The 21,318-nt window shown below is 41.2% G+C and overlaps 1 protein-coding gene across 4 annotated transcripts in view; it reads left to right on the top strand.

Moving 5' to 3' along the window:
• LOC137422968 (rap guanine nucleotide exchange factor 1) overlaps nt 1-21,318 on the top strand; it is a 116,824-nt gene that overhangs the window by 68,297 nt on the left and 27,209 nt on the right. For 3 of the 4 annotated variants that reach the window (XM_068109668.2, XM_078774871.1, XM_078774873.1), the window contains 5 exons: nt 4,252-4,716; nt 6,761-6,924; nt 11,843-11,946; nt 13,272-13,377; nt 13,482-13,551. In XM_068109668.2, coding sequence (XP_067965769.2) covers nt 4,252-4,716; nt 6,761-6,924; nt 11,843-11,946; nt 13,272-13,377; nt 13,482-13,551 — 909 coding nt within the window. The remainder of the gene's footprint in view (nt 1-4,251; nt 4,717-6,760; nt 6,925-11,842; nt 11,947-13,271; nt 13,378-13,481; nt 13,552-21,318) is intronic. The other variant, XM_078774872.1, reaches the window with a different exon arrangement.

Below are 21,318 nucleotides of genomic sequence, written 5' to 3'. Positions count from 1 at the left end.
AATCAGTGACATGGTTCTTTCAACAAATAAATCACCAAAGTGTAAAAGAAACTCACCAGATTGATATACTGAGTTAAGAAAGTAAACCCAAGTCAAGAAAAAAAATTATTCCATATTAAATGCCAAGTCTGTATATATACAGTATATATATATATATATACTAGCGGGGTCACCCGTGGGAATCCCACGGGCATGGATGTGTGTGACATTTCGACATATTGAGTTATATGCTGCACATTCATTTTTACAAAATGGTTACTGGCAAGTCATCAGATCCAGAAATGGTGTGAATTTAGTTATTTCACATAATATGTGACCCCTCACTCCTCTCCACCTGACACTCTCCTGTCTCCACCTGACACTCTCCTGTCTCCACCTGACACTCTCCTCTCTCCACCTAGCACTCCTCTCCTCTCCAAACCCTCACATCCCTCTCCTTTCCAATCCCTCACCTCTCCAATCCCTCACACTCCTCTCCTCTGCAATCCTTCACACGCCTCTCCAATCGCGCCTCACACTCCTCTCCAATCGCGCCTCACACTCCTCTCCAATCGCGCCTCACACTCCTCTCCAATCGTGCCTCACACTCCTCTCCAATCGTGCCTCACACTCCCCTCCAATCACTCCTCTCCAATCGTGCCTCACACTCCTCTCCAATCACGCCTCACACTCCTCTCCAATCGTGCCTCACACTCCTCTCCAATCGCGCCTCACACTCCTCTCCAATCGCGCCTCACTCGCCTCTCCAATCGGCTTTCCCCGTCTCGTTTCTCTCCTTTTTCTCCCGTCTCGTTCTTTTTCTTGCTCCAAATCGGCCCGTCGGAATCGGAAATCGGCCCGTCTCGCCCGTCGGCCCGTCGGAATCGGAAATCGGCCCGTCTTGCTTTTGTGCTTGTGCGTAAATAAATTGTGTTCATGACACCATTTCTGGTGTTGGGCTAGCGGCTAGGGTGCCGGCTTAGGATCCTGGGTTCGAATCTCGGTCGATCGCCGAATTAATGCCAGGGGGGTTGACTCAGCCTGTCATCCTTCCGAGGTCGGCTAATTGAGTACCAGTTCACTGGTAATTCCCTGTTTGTCGTTGAAGGCGGCAAAAAGGGTTGGCGTCAGGAAGGGCATCCGGCCGTAAAACATTGCTTCAAAAAGGGGACAAAAAAACAACAACTACCACGGTCCCCGAAAAGGCCAACCCCCGCTTTGCGGGGAAAAATGGCCTCTAAACGGTGGTTTTTACACCATTTCTGGATCTGATGACTTGCCAGTAACCATTTTGTAAAAATGAATGTGCAGCATCTAACTCAATATGTCGAAATGTCACACACATCCATGCCCGTGGGATTCCCACGGGTGACCCCGCAAGTTTGCATTGACGTTCGTCGATGGACTCGTTCGCCCGTCTCATTCGTTTTCTTGCTGCATCCTGTTCAAGTCTGCGTTCTTCATCGATCGTCTCATTCATTTTGGAAATAGAAGTTTCCACGCAGCGCATGAATTGTCACGATCCTCAAGAGGAATTTGTCTCGTAATCATCAAATGATAAATGGCAAGTAAATTATATTGTGGAAAATTAAAGATTTCAAATAAACCTATTTAAAGTGTATTCGCACATAACTAATTTTAAAAAACGAAGAAATATCTCTCGGTAATTTCCTGAAACATATTTTACTTCCGGCTAATAATGTTGAATTAAATAAAAACGAAGAAATATATGTCGGCATCATTGTTGACGTTTTTGTGACGACTGTCATCAAACGAAAAAGTAATATATCTTAACGGAAAAGCAAAAGCGAATTTTTAATATATATCGACACGTTGCCGTCGGTGTCATGTTGGGCGGTGTATGATACACCATGACGCGATTTTAAAAAATATATCTCTGCATTTTCCCGCGTGTGTGGAATGTTCTCAATTATTGCTGACACCGAGTCCAAAACCATCGATAAAAATGAAATCATATGGTGAGTTAGATTGGAGATAAAGGCGTGAGAGAGACTCAATGGCCTTGAAGTTGAAGTTACAGGCGTTTGAGAATTCATTTCGTTCTATAAACGGCAACTTTCATTGGATTTCCTTCCCGTTTTTTTTCAACCGAGTCGAAAACTATGTTAGCGACTGTGAAAAATGAAATGATATATCGAATTTTTAATATGTATCGACACGTTGCCGTCGGTGTCATGTTAGGCGGTGTATGATACACCATGACGCGATTTTAAAAAATATATCTGCATTTTCCCGCGTGTGTGGAATGTTCTCAATTATTGCTGACACCGACTCTAAAACCATCGATAAAAATGAAATCATATGGTGAGTTAGATTGGAGATAAAGGCGTGAGAGAGACTCAATGGCCTTGAAGTTACAGGCATTTGAGAATTCATTTCGTTCTATAAACGGCAACTTTCATCGGATTTTCTTCTCGTTTTTTTTCAACCGAGTCTAAAACTATGTTAGCGACTGTGAAAAATGAAATGATATATCGAATTTAAAATAGATATCGACACATTGCCGTCGGTGTCATGTTGGGCGGTGTATGATACACCATGACGCGATTTTAAAAAATATATCTCTGCATTTTCCCGCGTGTGTGGAATGTTTGTGGAAAATTAAAGATTTCAAATAAACCTATTTAAAGTGTATGCGCACATAACTAATAAAAAAAACGAAGAAATATCTCTCGGTAATTTCCTGAAACATATTTTACTTCCGGCTAATATGTTGAATGAAATAAAAACGAAGAAATATATGTCGGCATCATTGTTGACGTTTTTGTGACGACTATCATCAAACGAAATAGTAATATATCATAACGGAAAAGCAAAAGCGAATTTTTAATATATATCGACACATTACCGGCGGTGTCATGTTGGGCGGTGTATGATACACCATGACGCGATTTAAAAAAATATATCTCTGCATTTTCCCGCGTGTGTGGATTGTTCTCAATTATTGCTGACACCGAGTCTAAAAGTAAAACCATCGATAAAAATGAAATCATATGGTGAGTTAGATTGGAGATAAAGGCGTGAGAGAGACTCAATGGCCTTGAAGTTACAGGCCTTTGAGAATGCATTTCGTTCTATAAACGGCAACTTTCATCGGATTTTCTTCCCGTTTTTTTTCAACCGAGTCTAAAACTATGTTAGCGACTGTGAAAAATGAAATGATTTATCGAATTTGATTTGAAATAAAACTGGGGGAGAGCAAGACACCACGGGCCTACAAAACAGGACTCAAAGCTATGCGAGTTAATAAAATGGTGGATATTTGTTTATAGCCACTCCCAGAATGGGTGGAGCTATGGGTGGAGCTACTCTGCAAACCGAGTAAGCCACACCCCGGACAGACACCCAACAGATAGACAGACAGACAGACAGAATCATCTACGGCTATTATAATATATATATAATATATAATATATATATATATATATATAATATATATATATATATATAATATACTAGCCAAAAGCACCCGGCGTTGCCCGGATTCTTTTTGAATGAATTTGCTACTATAATTCAGCTTTTACTCGCGGCCGTAGAAGATTGACTACTATAATTCAGCTCAGATTTTATTTGCAAAATGGGCCCAGCCCGGCCGCGGTGGGCCTCGACCGGCCTCGCCACCTAGCCTATAACCTTCCCGGGGCCCGTCCCGACATTTTTTGTTTTAGAGGTTTCCTCTTATCTTTCACCAATATAATCAAATTAAGTAAAAATAGGAAAATGAGTAGAAATGGTTAAATTAGGAGTTTTATTAATTGTTTGAAGGGCTGATAGGATGTCCTCGAGGCATGCACATTCGCCTCTAAGCTGTCTAGCCTGGGTTCGAATCACAGCCCAGCTATAAACCGTCATCCCTGTGTTCCACCGGCAGGTGATTCATCAATGCGTGTGCCGTCCCTCGGATGGACGTTAAGCTGGGGACCCGCATGTAACCATTCACTGGTGGACGTTAAAGTTCCCACGAGGTCTTTTGACGAAGAGTAGGTGAGATATCACCATTATTCTGGCCAAATTGAAAAATGTCATGCCCCAACCTACATTGAATCAGCAGCACAGGTGCACTCCCCAGCAATGCTGTATATGAAAGAATATGAAGATCCGTTTCTCATCTTCCACCTCACTATGCCAATCCCTCTTCCCATGTTTGTCTCTTGTCCTGCTCTGCCCATCACTATTCCTTTACTGACCCTGTTTGCTACTTATAATGGAGCTATTTGAATTTTTTCTTCTTCTTCTCTTTTCTCCACTCAGATACCGTTGACAGCATTGACCCCAGTTTTGATTGTCATGAAGTCAGTGAAGACAGCACGGATGACTTGGATTCAAATTTACCACCCTTTCCCAATCCTGAGCCATCCACCTCAGCAGTGTTATTACCACAAGCCTCTCTTCACACTACAATGCCAATATCTCTCTCACTACAAACAGCCCGGTGGAGTGAGCCCATCCATTTACAACGTACTTGCACTTTGGTGGATAACACACAAAATGCGCGGCAGCCTCCAGCTCTTCCCACAAAGCGTAACCGTCGAAGTGCTCCATGGAATGAGATGGGACGCACACCCTCGCAATACGACAACGTGTCGTTTGACGATGATGCTCTTTCAATGGGATCAGCTCCACAGTACAACAACACGCTGGTCATAATTGCACCAGAAGGCTTGGATAAGAAAGCTAACCCAGATAAACCACCTCCCCTACCGAAAAAGACTCGTGGTAAGGACCATTTTGGGGATTTGAAACTATTTTTACCTCCTCCACTGAAGGTGAACAGAGGTTACGTTTTCACCGCTGTTTGTCTGTTTGTCTGCCTGTGATCAGGATATCTCAAAAAGTTATCGACTCATTGAGACGAAACTTGGTGGATAGGATGGGTGTGTGACGAGGACAGATTAATTCGAGTTTGGTGAAGATCTGGATGCTGATTCTTTACCATTGAGTGAATTTTCTTTTGTGACTGATTTTTAAAAAATTTGATTGATTTCCTTTTTTTAATTCGTGATTTAAAATATATATATTTAAAAATTTTAAAAGAATTTTTAAAGTGATTCTTCACCATTGAGAGATGAGGCCAAAAACGATACGTAACACAATATTTTTAAAAGTTTGGTGGATGAGTTGGTTCGGTGACGAGGACAAATTGATTAGATTTGGTTTCAGGTATGGATCCAGATCCCGTCTATCAGTGGGATACAAAACGTAAACTGTTCAGCATGGTGGAGGTATGCGCTCTACCAAGTGTTGTGCTAGTTCATTTCTGCGTTTATTGTACATTTGCCAAAAGTAATTATTTTTTTATTAGTGGAATGACAACAGCATGAGGTGGTGGAGACATGAATGGATTAGAGTTCTTCCAGATTAGATTGAAAAGACTATCATTTATGTACCACATGGAATGAAATGCCCTCTGTCGCTCCCCTCCCCTAATTCTTTCTTTCGACAAGAGACAGTTTACGTGATGCCAGGCAGTATTGTTTATATATTTATTTGAAAGGGAATTCTTGAAATGCTTACATAAGATCTGTGTATTTGTTGTTGCCAGTAAATGCAGGATTCACCCGAGAGTCTAAGCAGTTGATAAATATTAAATATATCATGTGACTGATGTAACAAATTAACAGCTACTGGTTTATTTTGGACATAAGAACCCATGCTATTTTCTAGAAGAATTTATATTTCGTAGTTGTAGATATTGTACATCACATGCAAGACGAGGGATTATGAGATACCTATGTGAGTTTACATGAATTAATTTTGGAAGTCATAAATTTATCACCTATGCACACAATGCTGCTCTGTACTTGCCCCTTCTTCTCCCTCCCTCTTATCCTATTTCCTCCCAACCCTTTGTTCCCCTTTTCTCTCCATTTATACCACACTGCTCTATCTTCCTTTCTCTTTCCTCTCTCTTTTCCTGACTATATACTTTTATATACAAAATCTAGGCTCATGCAAGTAGGTGCGTGCTGACAGAGGGTAAAAAGCACCAAATAAATAGTTGGGCAATGGAGACAGTCATATGCAACAAGCAAAGGAATCTTTTCTGTATATACAGTATATATTATAGGCTAATGTTCTCTGTCTGTTCCACCCTGAAAGATGGAAATGATCCTTGGAGAGAAAAAATTATTGATTAAAAATTCCTTCAAATTAATCCAAATCTACGAGTTAATTATATTTTTTTCAATTGGAGAAAAAGTTGAAGCCAGGCAGTGTATAGGCAACAGACAGCTGCCTCGATCGCTCCCGAAAAATGTTTTTGCTTTGCTGTTAAGAAATATATAGCCTCCTATTTTTGAGCTCTTTCAAAGAGAGCAAGAATAAAAGGCTTCTTTTTTTTCTTTTTTACATCATGGTATTTTTACCATGTGCTTATGCTATATTTAACCATGATCCTCCCTTTTACCCATATCTATTAAATAGATTGGCCCTTGGACGAATCAACACAGTACAGTATATGACGTACGAATCTGTGATCCAGTATCGTGATCCATGGGTTCGAATAGGAATGCCAGATAGGCCAAAGCAGACGGTTAAGGAGAGCTTGCATTTGCCATGTTAATTTAAGCACGACACGAAACTAAAAATAATACGATCCATTTGGGTAATCTCAGGTACTGCTGCTCATTTGTGCAGCTCATTATTATGACGCCTGCCTTTTCTACAAGCACAATTTGGAATGAATAAATTGCAGTTGAGGATTCCATGTTTAGCCATTAATATTTCAAATTATTGTCATGTTACACATCCCTCCTCCCAGTGAAGCAATACCTGAACGTTTTCTCCGATTACTCGGAGCCACACAAGGATGACCTGCTGCCTGACACCCGCACGGCACAACGCTACCAAGTCCAGCCAGAATCTACTATGGTCGAGACGACTACACTCTCTCCCCCTCCCGCTCTTCCTCCAAAGAAACGATCAGTGAGTTCAGTGAAAGCAGTTTTTTTTTTCCTCTCTCTTTTGGATTGTTTTCTGCTTTAAACCCAACTTGGGGATATTTTGGCTGCTGGTGCCATACTTGGACACTGGAAGCCTTGAGGAACTCTACCAATTCGATTTCTTGGCTTCTGTCCTTAATTTGAGAGAGGGTGAGGAAGAGATGAAATTGTAAGAAAACAGTTGTTTGGACCACTTCATTTGCAGTCACTTCCTCTTCAGTCTCTTATTGCTTCGCTGTGTTGACTCTGCCCACTCTCTCTACTTTTCCCCAAATTACGCCACTATCTTTCCCTAACTTTTAAAGATGGACTGTTTTGTTCATTGTTTGCTTTTTTTTTTGTTTCCCTTCCCTTTCCTTGACACTTTCCATTTAATTACTTCGACATATTTTGGGCTTCAGGCCTTCAATTTATTATGCACATCGGTGGGACTGGGATGGGAAAGAAAAGGCTAAATTGAGAAAAGGAAAATAAAAATTTGATAGGAGAGAGAAAAAAAAGGATAGGAAAGTGTAGGATGAGAGAGGAAACAAGAGAAACGTTTGGGAAGAGTTAGGATTAAGGGGAAGGAAGGGAAGGATAGTGTGTGTAGGATATGGGTAGGGGGACAGGGTGGGTGACATCAAATTCCAATGGAAATGGATGTTATTTAGAAAAGGCCCCTTTTTTCTTTCCATAGTCATCCTGATATTCCGTACTAATGCCGACAATCTTTCCTATGTATGTGCGTATATGTGTATTGTGTGTTTATATATATATATATATGTATCAATCAAACCCTCTAACTTGACGAGGCAGCAGGGCACAGATCGAGTCCCATCACAGCACTTGCTGCACGACCTGTTAGCAACAAGTGTCACCTGCCACATGAACCTGCTGAGCACCACTTAGGAGGTTTGCAGTCAGGAATAATAAATTAAACGTATGGAGCACACTGACCATAGATGTGGCATGGCACTGATGTCATGCGCATACATTATGCCGCCACATCACCTCCCAGGGCGCAGCATCCATGTGGCACTCAGGTCTTTGCAGACTGAGAGCTATGACTTTGGTCAAAAATAAATGAAAGCCGGGTCGTCGATTCAGATTTCACCCTTGTTATGAGCTAGTCAGGACGACATACTGCAACTCGTTTATTATGCAACTAGAACGGCGCAAACCTCCGCCAGGCTGAACAGTTTATGTTTTGTATCCCATTGATAGGTCGGATCTGGATTTGGACCTGAACCAAAATCGAATCGGCTTGTTCTTGTCACCTATCCAGCTCGTCCACCTAGTTTAGTCATAGCTCGTCCACCTAGTTTAATCATAGCAAGTCCACAGCTTTTTTAAAATATCGTGTTATACATCGCTTTTCGCCCGATCTATCAATGGTGAAGAATCACTTAAAATTAAAGAATTCTCGTATCCAAATCCATATTCAGATCTTCACCAAAATCGAACCTGTCCTTGACAAACACCCAACCAGTCCACCAAGTTTCATCCAAATCCGTCTACAACTTTTTGAGATATCCTGCTATATATCGTTTTTGTCCCTATCACTCAATGGTGAAGAATCGCTTTAACAATTGTACTATCCGGATCTTCACCAAAATCTAATCATTTCGTCCTTGTGACATACACTACCTCCTTGCCAAATTTCTTTTGAATCCGTCTACAACGTTTTGAGATGTCTTGTTCAAAGACAAACAGACAGGGGTGAAAACATAACCTTCATCTACCTTCGGTGGCGGAGGTAATTATGGTCACAAGTAAACGATTTGCATTGTGTTGTCAACTCAACGTCCATCCGAGGGTCAAGGGATGGTGCACACACAATTTGATGTATCGCCCTGCATGTGAAACACCAGGATGACGGTTTAAACTGGGTCGGAATTAAAACTCGGTCCAGGCAGCTCAAAGGCGAGTGTGCGTACCTCGAAGCCTTCCTGATGTGGTTCTACAGACCTATATAATTATTGATATTCATGTTGGTGTATTTCTAAAGTGGTCTGTCGGTTAAGCCATCTGATCTTGGACACTGGAAGCCTTGAGGAACCCCTTTTTTTAATACTCGAGTCAAAACTTGTGGAAGATATGGCACACTGAATGGATCAGGATGTAACAGGACAAAGGAACAGAGAGAGGGAGGGGGAAAGGGACACCAACAGCAGAGTTGAAGGACAAGATCATAGGGAAACGTGGACAATTAATGGGTGTGGAGAGGAACTGGATGCATGAACCCCTACAGAATTGTCAAAACTTTTAGATAACCATTCAGTGAGACCATGCAGATTTCAACATGGAGGAATATGAGATTGTGGTGGATTCACAAGTTCATTTAACAACATGGAGCAAACGTTGATGCAGACACAGATCTACCTTTTCCCACTCCTGTACAATGTCCTACTTTCTTGGTCTTTGCCTCCTTTCAATTGCCTCCCTACCATTCCCCCACATTTTGCTGCTCCTGTACTGCTCTCTTCTCCTTTCGCTTTGGCCGATCGGTTTGTGGCCAGGCCATATCTGGTCATTCGCGGCCTGTCGTCCAAGCCACCTCCCTCTTTTTCCACCAATCGGGACCCTTCCTTCCATCAGCTCCTCGCACTTTCGTCTCACTGGTGAGGGTTCCTAGTTTCTACTTTCCTCGTGTTTTAAACTACTTTTAAAAATTTGCATTTAATTTTTGTGCAGCGAACGAACAAAGTTATATTTTAAAACCCATTTGCTTTCTTGTCATTTGCTGTCAGATCTCGTTCCACCTCATTTCCAACAATCGCATGCCTCAAGTGCATGATAAACCGTTGATGCACCATCTTTTACACCACCCTATCTAACACGTATTAGTTCTTCCTGCCTTTTGTTTGTGTCCTTTATGACATCCTTAAAAACAGTAAGTTCTCTTTTTAAAATTATTTTCAATTTTGTTTGACTGCCGGCGAACAGAGTAAAAATATTATCTCACTTCTCTCTGTGTTGGGCTAGCGGCTAGGGTGCCGGCTTAGGATCCTAGGATCCTGGGTTCGAATCCCGGTCGATCGCTGAATTAACGCCAGGGGGGTTGACTCAGCCTGTCATCCTTCCGAGGTCGGCTAATTGAGTACCAGTTCACTGGTAATTCCCTGTTTGTCGTTAAAGGCGGCAAAAATGGTTGGCGTCAGGAAGGGCATCCGGCCGTAAAACATCGCTTCAAAAAGGGGACCAAAAAACAACAACAACCACGGTTCCCGAAAAAGGCCAACCCCCGCTTTGCGGGGAAAAATGGCCTCTAAAGGTGGTTATTTTTTTATTTATACTTCTCTCTGTGCATGTGCGATCGTGACAAATTCAGAGCCAAAGTACTTATAAACTACAGGTTCGTTTTCCAATCCATGTTCAAAATATATAATCCAATTGAAATCGAGTTGTTCCTCGATCATAACCTGATGTTTGTGAAAACGATCAGAAAAAAGCCGACGCTATTATTACCAACCTATGGTTGTTTGTCCCTGTTCTATCCTTTTTAAGTGCTGAGTGTCGAGTAAGGAAGTAGCACATACCATTTATTAAAGTCTTTGGTATGACTCGGCCGGGGTTCGAACCTGCGATCCCCCAGACTCAGAGTGAATGCTCGAAGCATTATGCCACCGAGGCTGGTTAAATCCGATCTGGAATCCAATCTTGATCTTCCGTAACTTTTACTTGTAAGCAATTACCTTTGTCTATTTTATTTGATGTTTCTTTAAGGTCTGTGTTATGTCTATATGCTTACTGATGTGAGCCAGATCATCGGGTTACCTGAAGGCAAGTTGATATTTTACAATGTGTGACGTGCATTCGTATATGCATTGTACTAGCTGTACAATGCATACGGCTAGTAAATATTGCAATAGCTTATCTTCGGAGCATTTATTTGATGGTTCTGGTGTACGTTTCAGTCTACATACGTTTATGTGCACCAAAATAAACGAAACATCTAACATTAAAAAATATCGGTCCTCTTTTTGGAGCCCCGAGCATGCATGTAATGCATGACACATGCGACTTTTGACTCGTTTTGCTGGCACCGGTGGCATCCCAGCTAACACAACACCGTTGGGCCAACGTTGGAGCAACGTCAGCACTTACGTTGGACCAACGTCAAAAACTATAGTCCAGCCAACATCGCCCCGACGAAGTTAAGTCCCAGGCGACTATATGTGGGGCCCGACCTTTGAAGGGAGGGTGGCACAACGTTGGCTCAATGGTGTTGTTAGCTGGGATAGTATGCTGGTCATCTTTATTGTCATTCTGAATTGTTACATTTTCCAGGCCCTCCTTAGCCAGGACCTGTTACACTAAACAGTCCCTCAGACGGGATCGTAAACCATTTTCCCAGCCTTTGTTTACAGAGCCTAGTCTGCCTTTACAGGCCCGAGCTCTCTTGTTTTATTTCTCCACCTTCCCAATGCTATTGCTATGATGCTACCTTATGCTTTTATGCACTTATCCCAAAATCTAGACTTGCTAACCACTATAGTGGCCAGTTTTTAACTTGACCTTTACAAAATGTTTCCGAAGCTCTTTAACTAAAAGTGAATCGAGCCTCATGAGGTACCCTCTTGTTGCGTTGAGTAGGGTATTCTAAGGGCTCACTTTAAATAATTAAGGCTCCTCTAGTAGATTGTATAGAACCTGTTGTTGTTGTTGTTGTTGTTGTTGTTGTTGTTGTTGTTGTTGTTGTTGTAGTAGATTGTATAGAACACATTAAGGATGAGTTCAAATTACCTTCTGCTTGCTTTTTTGGTTTCAAATTTCTTGATGAAGTATGCCAGAGGCCTAAAGTGATGAGATAGACAAGTATGAGATGGAGAGGTTTATATTCGTGATTTCATCTTGAGTGCACAATCTGGTTTTGATTGGGCTAGAATGAGATTTTTCTTTGTTGTTTTGTGCGCAAGTCTCAGGAGATGAACAATGGGCACGACGTGCTGCTGATGGATACCAAGGTTTCGGCTGGAATCGATGCAGACGTACCAGATGGATGCAGATCACGCAGCCAAAGGTCAGTTGGTCAGGGTGTGTTTTGTCTCTTTAATATTCTACTTGTGTATGTTCTTCATGGAGGCAAATATAACTGTTCCAACGATGACATTCTTTTCTGCGTAAAGTCTTCAATCTTATGGGGCTATAAATAGAGAACATCAAAATTATTGAGAACATGGTAGAAAATCCTCAAAAGAGCAGAAGTCTAAACTAGAACGGCACTTGGTAGACCACATACCTCTGCCAGACTGAACAGTTTACGTTTTGTATCCTATTTGTAGATGGCCAAATCTGGATTCAGACCTGAACCGAAATCGAATCGGCTTGTTCTTGTTACTTACCCAAGTCATCCGCCAAGTTTTTCCAATTTTTTGAATACCCAACTCATCAAACAATTTTTTGAGATATCCTGCTGCATATCATTTTTGGGCCCCATCTCTCAATTATGAAGAATCACTTAAAAAATTCAATTCTCGTATTCGGATCATGGAAGTTTACAATTTCACAGTACTCTTGCCAAACAGTTACTGTACGTGGAAGCGCCTCTTTTGCTGCAGCTATTTTAATCCCTTCGTTTCAAATATTGTCCAATTCTCCACAAAAGTTATTTTAATAAAAAAATAATAATAAATAAATTAGTTCTTTTTAATGAATTAATGAATTAATTAAATAATGATTAATTTTAAAAAAATTAATTTTAAAAAAGTTCAAACAATTCTCTACAAAAGTTATTTTTCACAAAAAAAGTTTTCTTGGTTGCACAAATAAAAGTGGGCCATCGTTTTTCCGATTATCAGGTCGTTGTCATTGTTGTATTCTCTGGCCTTATTACCTACGGAGGTTATGTTTTCACCCCTGTATGTTTGTCTAACTGTGATCAGAATATTTCAAAAATATTTGGATGGATTCGGATGAAACTTGGTGGACAGGTAGAAAATCCCCGAAGAAACCTGTGTATCAGTGGCAAATTTATTCCATTTTTGGTGAAGATCCAGATCCAGATCCAGATCCAGAAATGAGAATTTTTAAATTTTAAAGTGAATCTTCACCATTGAGAGATGGGGCCAAAAACGATACATAGCACGATATTTGAAAACGTTGTGGACAAGTTATGATAAGACTTGGTGGATGATTTGGGTAGGTGACAAGAACACGCCGATTCGATTTCGGTTCAGGTCTGAATCCAGATCTGGCCATCAGTGGGATACAAAACGTAAACTGTTCAGCCTGGCGGAGATATGTGGCCTACCAATTGCCGTTATAGTTTCTCATTGTCTTTCACCCTTTCACTTTATACACACACATTCATACAATTCTCACCACTCATTTTCCGTCTTTTGACAGCAGTGAAAGCGAGGACACTGCGGAGTCTAAAATTCTCGGCAATAAGGAAGAACTTTGGCTCCTCTGTGTCAAAGAACTTAACCCACGGCTCATGTTCAAAAGAGAGGTGTGTGTGTACCTTCTCTACGTTTCCCACCTCTATGGACTGTTTGTACGCAAAGCTTTCCCACATGCTTTGTCATCAACTCACGTAGAGTAACGTGTGTGCAGGATGAGGATGGGCCTGATTTGAAAGCTGGCTCAGTGAATGCCCTCATTACAAGGACAACAGTCACTAAAGGTGAGTATGCTCATAATGGATGGTAAAGAGCATTAAAATTTGGAGATACGTCAGATGGTAGGCCAATAGAATCACAGGACCCTGGACTTCTTTTCTGTCATGATCATCTTTTCTTTTGTAAGTAAAGTCATAAAGCCCAGTATGAACTTGCCCTTTAAGTTATTTATGTATTTCACATTTAAACCCAGGCTGATGTGGACGTGATATCTCTATTCCTTAAATGTCAAAGATTTATGCTTCAAAATAGATCTTAACAATTAGTTGGGTCAAAATCTAGCATTCATCTATCTATAATTCCAGTAATCTCTCTGTGTGTGTGTGTGTGTGTGTGTGTGTGTGTGTGTGTGTGTGTGTGTGTGTGTGTGTGTGTGTGTGTGTGTGTGTATGTCTGTGACCGCTGTTTCTCGACAACCACGGGTCCGATATACTTGAAACTTGCCAGGTATATTGCTGGGGACCCGAGGATGTGCCTTTTCAAGGTTTCATATTAATCGGACAAGTAGTTACCGAGCTATGTCCAAAAAACGATTCAACCAATCAGAGAGCAGCGAGTTATCACGTGTGCCGAACGTGGCGAACAGACTCTGCCTCGGACGGCACATTTGAGAGCGTATTCATTTATTTCACGTTGGCAAACTATGTTGCCGCTATGTTGGCGTTAAACTATGTTTTAAAACTAATTAAAACTAATTTGCGATTCTTTCGCTTTCCTGCGCGTTTGTGCACGCTATGGCGATTTCTTTACCAAACTCCGCAAGCCGTTCGCTTTGGACCAAACCATTTCATGTAAATAGAGGGGGGGGATTGTCACCGTACTCGCAAGCCGTTCGCTTTGGACCAAACCATTTCATGTAAATAGAGGGGGGGGATATAATTTTAGATATAGATATAGTACGGGCATGCCCTAGTATGAATAACGAACAATAAAACCATTTTCTAAACAACTTCCTTTGACCAACTTACGTCATAGTAATATTTTGTACAACTATGATGGCAGGTCTACGACTTCGCACAGATTTTTTGGGCTAGGTGGAAATTGTTTTATTTCAGCAGGTTTAATTAAATAACATACTCTTCAACCTCCTCTCAACACATCACCGTTTCTCCCCACATCATATTGGATATAAACTGATCACATTGCACTTTAGCAACTGACAATCTGGGAAGTTTCAACTACAATCGACTGAAACAGTCACGTGGCCATCTCGATAAAATTATGCCATTTTAATATACTGGTTGATAAAGTGTGTGTGTGTGTGTGTGTGTGTGTGTGTGTGTGTGTGTGTGTGTGTGTGTGTGTGTGTGTGTGTGTGTGTGTGTGTGTGTGTGCGTGCGTGCGGTGTGTGTCTTGTGTTGTCTTGTCACTGAACTACTCCCTTAAACTTTTGTGAAATCCTACCAAACTTCTGGTATGCACCTACCTCTCCCGTCGGTATGTCCTAAGGGTATTTGTTTTGAAAAAATTCCCAAATTTTTTTTTTTTTTTGGGGAAATTTTTATTTTTTTCAGCTTCAATTGTTTATATAATGTAATATCATGTATATTACAAATACATTTGTGCAAAATAATTGTTTGAATTATGATTGGTGTAAACCAGGACAAAACGGCAACTCGGGTACAGTCATTTATCTAGATATCTACATATCTGGGCAGTGTCTGTGTTGACACTTAACGACTCCCTCAAACTTTTGTTTCCGTGGTTGTGAAGTGTTTTAATAACTTTGTGGTGGTTTTGAATCACGTGGTGGTGAGGTGTTTTGAATTACTTGGTGGTGAGGTTTTTTTAAATGACGTGGTGGTGAGGTGTTTTGAATTACATTGTGGGAAGGTGTTTTGAATTACGTGGTGGTGAGGTGTTTTAAATTAGGTAGGGTGAGGTGTTTTAAATTACGTGGGGGTGAGGTATTTTAAATTACATGGGGGTGAGGTATTTTAAATTATGTGGTGGTTAGGTGTTTTAAATTAGGTGGGGTTGAGGTGTTTTAAATTACGTGGGGGTGAGGTATTTTAAATTACATGGGGGTGAGGTGTTTTGAATTACGTGCTGGTGAGGTTTTTTGAATTACTTGGTGGTAAGGTGTTTTGAATTACGTGGTGGTGAGGTGTTTTAAATTACGTGGGGGTGAGGTGTTTTGAATTACGTGGTGGTTAGGTGTTTTGAATTACTTGGTGGTGAGGTGTTTTGAATTACGTGGTGGTGAGGTGTAATCGTCCCAAACTTCCAGTCTGCACCTACCCCTCCCTTATGTATGTGCTGGGGGGTTCTTTTTTGAATTATATATATTTTTTCAACCTAAATCTTCAACCTAAATTGCTTTTAAAAATGTAATGTCACAAACACTACAAATAAATTTGTGCAAAATAATTGTTTGTATGATGATTGCTGTAAATCATGACAACACAGCAACTCAGGTACAGTCATTATCCTCAGCTAAAATAAGCCCGTTCCTCAGTAACGACGTTATGGCCACTCTGCCATAAAGCCCAGATCGGTGGAGTGTTGCAGTGATGGTTGTCCTTCTGGAAGTTTCTCCCATCTCCACACAGGATCTCTGGAGCTCAGCCAGAGTGACCATCGGGTTCTTGGTCACCTCTATTACCAAGGCCATTCTCCCCCGATTGCTCAGTTTGGCCGGGCGGCCAGCTCTAGGAAGAGTCCTGGTTGTTCCAAACTTCTTCCATTTAAGAATTATGGAGGCCACTGTGCTCTTGGGAACCTTCAATGCAGCAGAGATTTGTTTGTAGGCTTCCCCAGATCTGTGCCTCGACACAATCCTGTCTCTGAGCTCTGCAGGCAGTTCCTTCGACCTCATGGCTTGGTTTGTGCTCTGATGTGTCAGCTGTGAGACCTTATATAGACAGGTGTGTGCCTTTCCAAATCATGTCCAATCAATTGAATTTACTACAGGTGGACTCCAATCAAGGTGTAGAAACATCTAAAAGATGATCAAGAGAAATGGGAGGCACCGGAGCTAAATTTCAAATGTCATAGCAAAGGGTATGAATGTCAATGTGATATTTCAGTTTTTTCTTTTTAATAAATCTACGAAACTTTCTAAAATCCTTTTTTCTCTTTGTCATTATGGGGTATTGAGTGTAGATTGATGAGGGAAAAAATGAATTTAAACGATTTCAGCATAAGGCTGCAACATAACAAAATGTGAAAAAATTGAAGGGGTCTGAATACTTTCTGAATGCACTGTATATATGTGGTAACTTTCACCACCATCTCTTTATCTTCCCCCATTCAAAACCTTGATCTTTTATACCCCTGTTAAAACACCTCAAATCCGCCTCTTTCAATCCCCAACTCATTTCCTGAAATTCCTGGAAGTGTTCATTTGCCTTATACCGTGTACCCCTCCTCCCTCAGCCCTCCCCCAGCCCTCCCCCTTCCACAGATCTACTGACGTCCCTGTTCTCTACTGTTGTTGTGCTTGTGTGCTTCCCTCTCTCTCCCCCTCTTGTTTCCCGCTCCCTTTATTGTATGTTTTATGTGTCCGTGCATGTGTTCATGTTCAATGTGTTCGCTCTTACACGAGCCTCGATTCTGTATACAAAACAAAAATATAAAATTGACAATTTTATGCAACCTTGACCTTTTTATTAAAAAAACAAAAAAACAATTTGCTTCTACCTTTTGATTGGTGAACCAATTCAGCGACCCAATATGCAAATTTAAAAATGTCGGGTCATTTGGATGAAAATGGATTGATTTTATGTGATTTTGACCTTTTGACAAAATTATTAATTTGTCTTCTTCATGTTCTCACAATATCGCTTTGTTGAAAATTTAATGACAAAAGCTCAAATGGTAAAAAAAAAGTTAAGGCCCGGACAGACACAAAGTGATTGCCGTGGGAGACGGGCTAACTAAAACTAATATTTAATGTTCTGGTAGTTAGTGCTTTCGATATTTGTCAAAACAAAATGTTTGAGACAAATTTTGACAAGGTAATTATGAAAAATAATTTTAAAAGTTAGTTATGTGTTTGCTTATTTATTAATTTTTTGCATAGTTAATTTATCATAATTAATCTCAAACTTTATTTTTAACAAGAGTCCATGGCATTTTGTCTTACAATTCTAATTAGATATTGCAAACTTCAATCGACTACCACTTATTTCATGACCAAATTATTTCCACCTGCTGGGGTCAGCCAAGAAAAAACTTCCCAACTAATATACTAGACTTTATCATTTATCCGCGTATTTATTTGTCCGTCATGCCAATAATAATAAAAGTTCCCTTAAGGAATTTTGACGCAGGCCATTAGGCCCATCAAAGTATGCGCTATTATTATCAATGTATGGTTGTTTGTCCGTACTTTATCTTTTTAAAATGCTGAGCGAAGCAAGGAAGCAGCACATACCATTTTTCGAATCTTTGGCATGAATCGGCTGAGTTTCGAACCAACGGTCTGCCAGACTCAGAGTGGACACTGTAACCATAACATCACCGTGGCTGGTGCTTATGGAAGAAGGTTCTATGGGATTTGTGTTTTTTTGTAACATCTAAGACTACAGCAATATCTTGGCAACATTATTATTTGCTTGCTGTTATACATATACCCAGTTTAGCTAACGCTGCCAGCTACCATCAATTCAAACTACCATGGTTGGTGTCGTCCTGTGAAACGGAGAGCAGAAGCTGATTTTACGAGAACGGCACTCGGTAGAGAGCATACCTCCGCCATGCTGAACAGTTTACGTTTTGTATCCACTGATAGGTCGGATCTGGTTTCGGACCTGAACCAAAATCTAAGTGGCTTGTTCTTGTCACCTAATCCACTCATTCACAAAGTTTAGTCATAACTCGTCCATAACTTTAATAAACATCGTGTTATATATCGCTTTTTGCCCGATCTCTCTATGGTGAAGAATCACTCTTTAAATTCTACTAGCCGGATCCAGATCCGAATCTTCACCAAAATCTAATAATTTCGTCCTTGTCACAAACATTACCTCTCCGCCAAATTTTGTCTGAATCCGCCCACAACTTTTTGAGATTTCTTGTTTACGGACAGGCATGCAGGGATGAAAACGAAACATCCATCCACCTTTGGTGGCAGAGGTAAAAATCTTAAAGGTCTTAATGAGAGTCAGCACTGCTCTCTTGTCTGCCTGTTTGGGGCAGGGGACGTTGATGCCTCAGATTCAGACATTTCTGCTGTTCTACAGAATTCCGAGTTTGTTTGAGCTCTGGTTTTGGAGCTCTGGTCTGTTAGCCACTGCTGGATTTCCATGCCTGTTTCATTGTTTATCTGTATGCATTTATCTCTGCTGAGGGGAAATTGCAGCCTACACAAAGCTATGACATCACCAGACTCGGTGGTGTCATGGGTAGAATGTCCGATCTGAGTCTGGGAGGTTAGTGGTTCAAACCCTGGCCAAGTCATAACAAGGACTTCATACTTTCATCTCCCCTTCCTGTTCAGGCTGGAGTTCCCCAAGGTAGTGTTCTGGGCCCTGTGCTTTTTCTGGTCTTCATCAATGATCTCTCTGACTATCTGGAAAATCCTCTCTATCTCTTTGCTGAAGACTCCACCCTCTGCCGCTCCATTCCTCATCCCTCAGATCGGCAGTCTGCAGCCTCCTCACTCTGCAGACCTGGACAAAATCACAGCCTGGTCAAACAAGTGGAACATGTCTTTCAATCCTGACAAATCTCACTATGTCTCTCCGAAAAGACAGACTGGACAACCCTCCAATCTACTTTCTCAACAATCCTCTCCAAGAAGTTCTGTCACTCAAGCTCTTGGGTCTCACAATGTGCCATGATCTTTCCTGGGAAAACCACATTTCCAACCTGGCCTCCAAATCCAGTCGCCGACTGGGCATCTCCGTCATGCAAAGTCCTTCCTTGGCACAACTGAGCTCCTCACCACATACAAGGCTTTCATCCGTACCACAATGGAATACTGTTCTCCCCTCTGGGCCGGTGCTCCTGCCTCACACCTAGCTCGGCTTCACGCTGTTGAAACCAAAGCTTTCAGAATCATTGGAATCTCCCGCGATGAAGCTAACTGCGAGGGCCTTTCACTTACTCACTCACTGCAGGCATGTTAGTGGTCTTTCTGTCTTCTACCGACTCCTCTCTGGCCTACCCCCCCCCCCCCAGCCCTGTCTGTGCTCTGCCCCCCAAATACTCCTACAGGTCGCACAAGAGCTGCCAGCAACCCTCTTCTGGCGAAACTGCCAAAATCAAGACTCTCTGCTCACCTTCACTCCTTCATTCCTCTTTTCTCCCGCCTCTGGAACAAACTCCCACACTCTCTTCAATTCCACTCCTCCCTCCAAGTCTTTAAAACAGCTGTTCACCACCATCTCTTATCTTCCCCCATCAAAAACCTTGATCTTTTCTACCCCCGCTAATTTCACCCCAAATCCACTTTTCTGAAATACCGACTTCTTTCCTGGAAGTCCTAGCTGTGTCCATGTGTTTTTTTACCTCTCCCGCCCCCCACCCCCAACCCCCTTCCCATGCCTCCTCCCCCCAAGCCCTCTGCCTCCCACAGATCTCCCGATGTCCCTGCTCTCAAATGTTGTACTTGTGTGCTTCCCCCTCTCTCTCCATCTTGTCTCCCACTCCCTTTATTATGTCTTATGTGTCCATTTGTTTTTTTCTCATTAATGTTAGCTCTTACACGAGCCTCGATCTTGTACACAAAAAAATAAAAATAAAATAAAAAGGACTTTAAAAATGGTACATGCTGCTTCCTTGCTTGATACTCAGCATTTTTAAATGGTTTAGCATGGATAAACATCTGTAATGCAGACTTTTATAGGCCTAAGGGGTTCCTCCTGGGTTGAAGGTCCTTGTAAGGAAACATTTATTATTATTTTACTTTACATTTATTACTTATTTATTTTACATTTATTATTTATTTTGTAAGGAAACATTTATTATTATTATTATTATTTTACTATTAGCATTTATTATTATTTTACCATCTTATCATGCAATGAATCCTTCATTGTACTACTAGGACTAATGGATATCTTTTTGCAATGCACAATGAGTTACACAGTCATATTTTCCTTTCACTTCTGCTTTTTCCCCCTCTCCTGTCCTTTTACTACTTTTGTTTATAAATTGATTGCTTATCTGCTTACATTTTTGCCTTATTAGGATTCTACTTTGTTATTGGCAGCAGTAGTTTCTGCAATCTATTTTTCTATGCCATTTTTACCCTGTCATCACATTTTCCTGTTGTTGTTGTTTTTTTTTGTTTTTTTTAAACAATGGTCTAAGGCTCATGGAGGAACTTGTAAGTGGATCGTATGCAGATAACTATAGCATATAGCATTGAGATACATGTGTACGTTGGCATGGTGGTGGTTCATATGCAGCCTGTGGCTGTTTGGCTGCATCATTTCTGGAAGTGTGGCTGTGCCGCTGATGCAATGCCACTGCTACCAGTAATCTAGTACTCATTTTGGCGACCTTGTAAGGGTGACATGTTGAGTCAACCCACCTGGTGTTATTAGTCCCGTAACGGTGTACACCGGAGGGGACTATAGGTTTGCAGTCAGTCTGTCAGTCTGTCAGTCTGTCACGCAAAGAATAGTTTTCTGGACTTTTTTTTCGAAACTCTAAAAGCTAATGATTTCAAACTTGGTACATGGTTTCCTCATGATAAGTTACAGATCAAGTTCGAACTTCACGACGTTTCGATCATTTTTGACGAAGTTATGGACTTTGAACTTTGGTAATTCTGATAATTCTGATGCTCCTTAACTCAGTGCTATTTAAAGTTTTACTTT

The sequence above is a fragment of the Myxine glutinosa genome, chromosome 3 (assembly GCF_964187855.1).
Source record: "Myxine glutinosa chromosome 3, kmMyxGlut1.1, whole genome shotgun sequence".
NCBI classification, from domain to species: domain Eukaryota; kingdom Metazoa; phylum Chordata; class Myxini; order Myxiniformes; family Myxinidae; genus Myxine; species Myxine glutinosa.
Note: the sequence above shows the minus strand (reverse complement) of the source record. Positions and strands in the feature narration are given on the sequence as shown.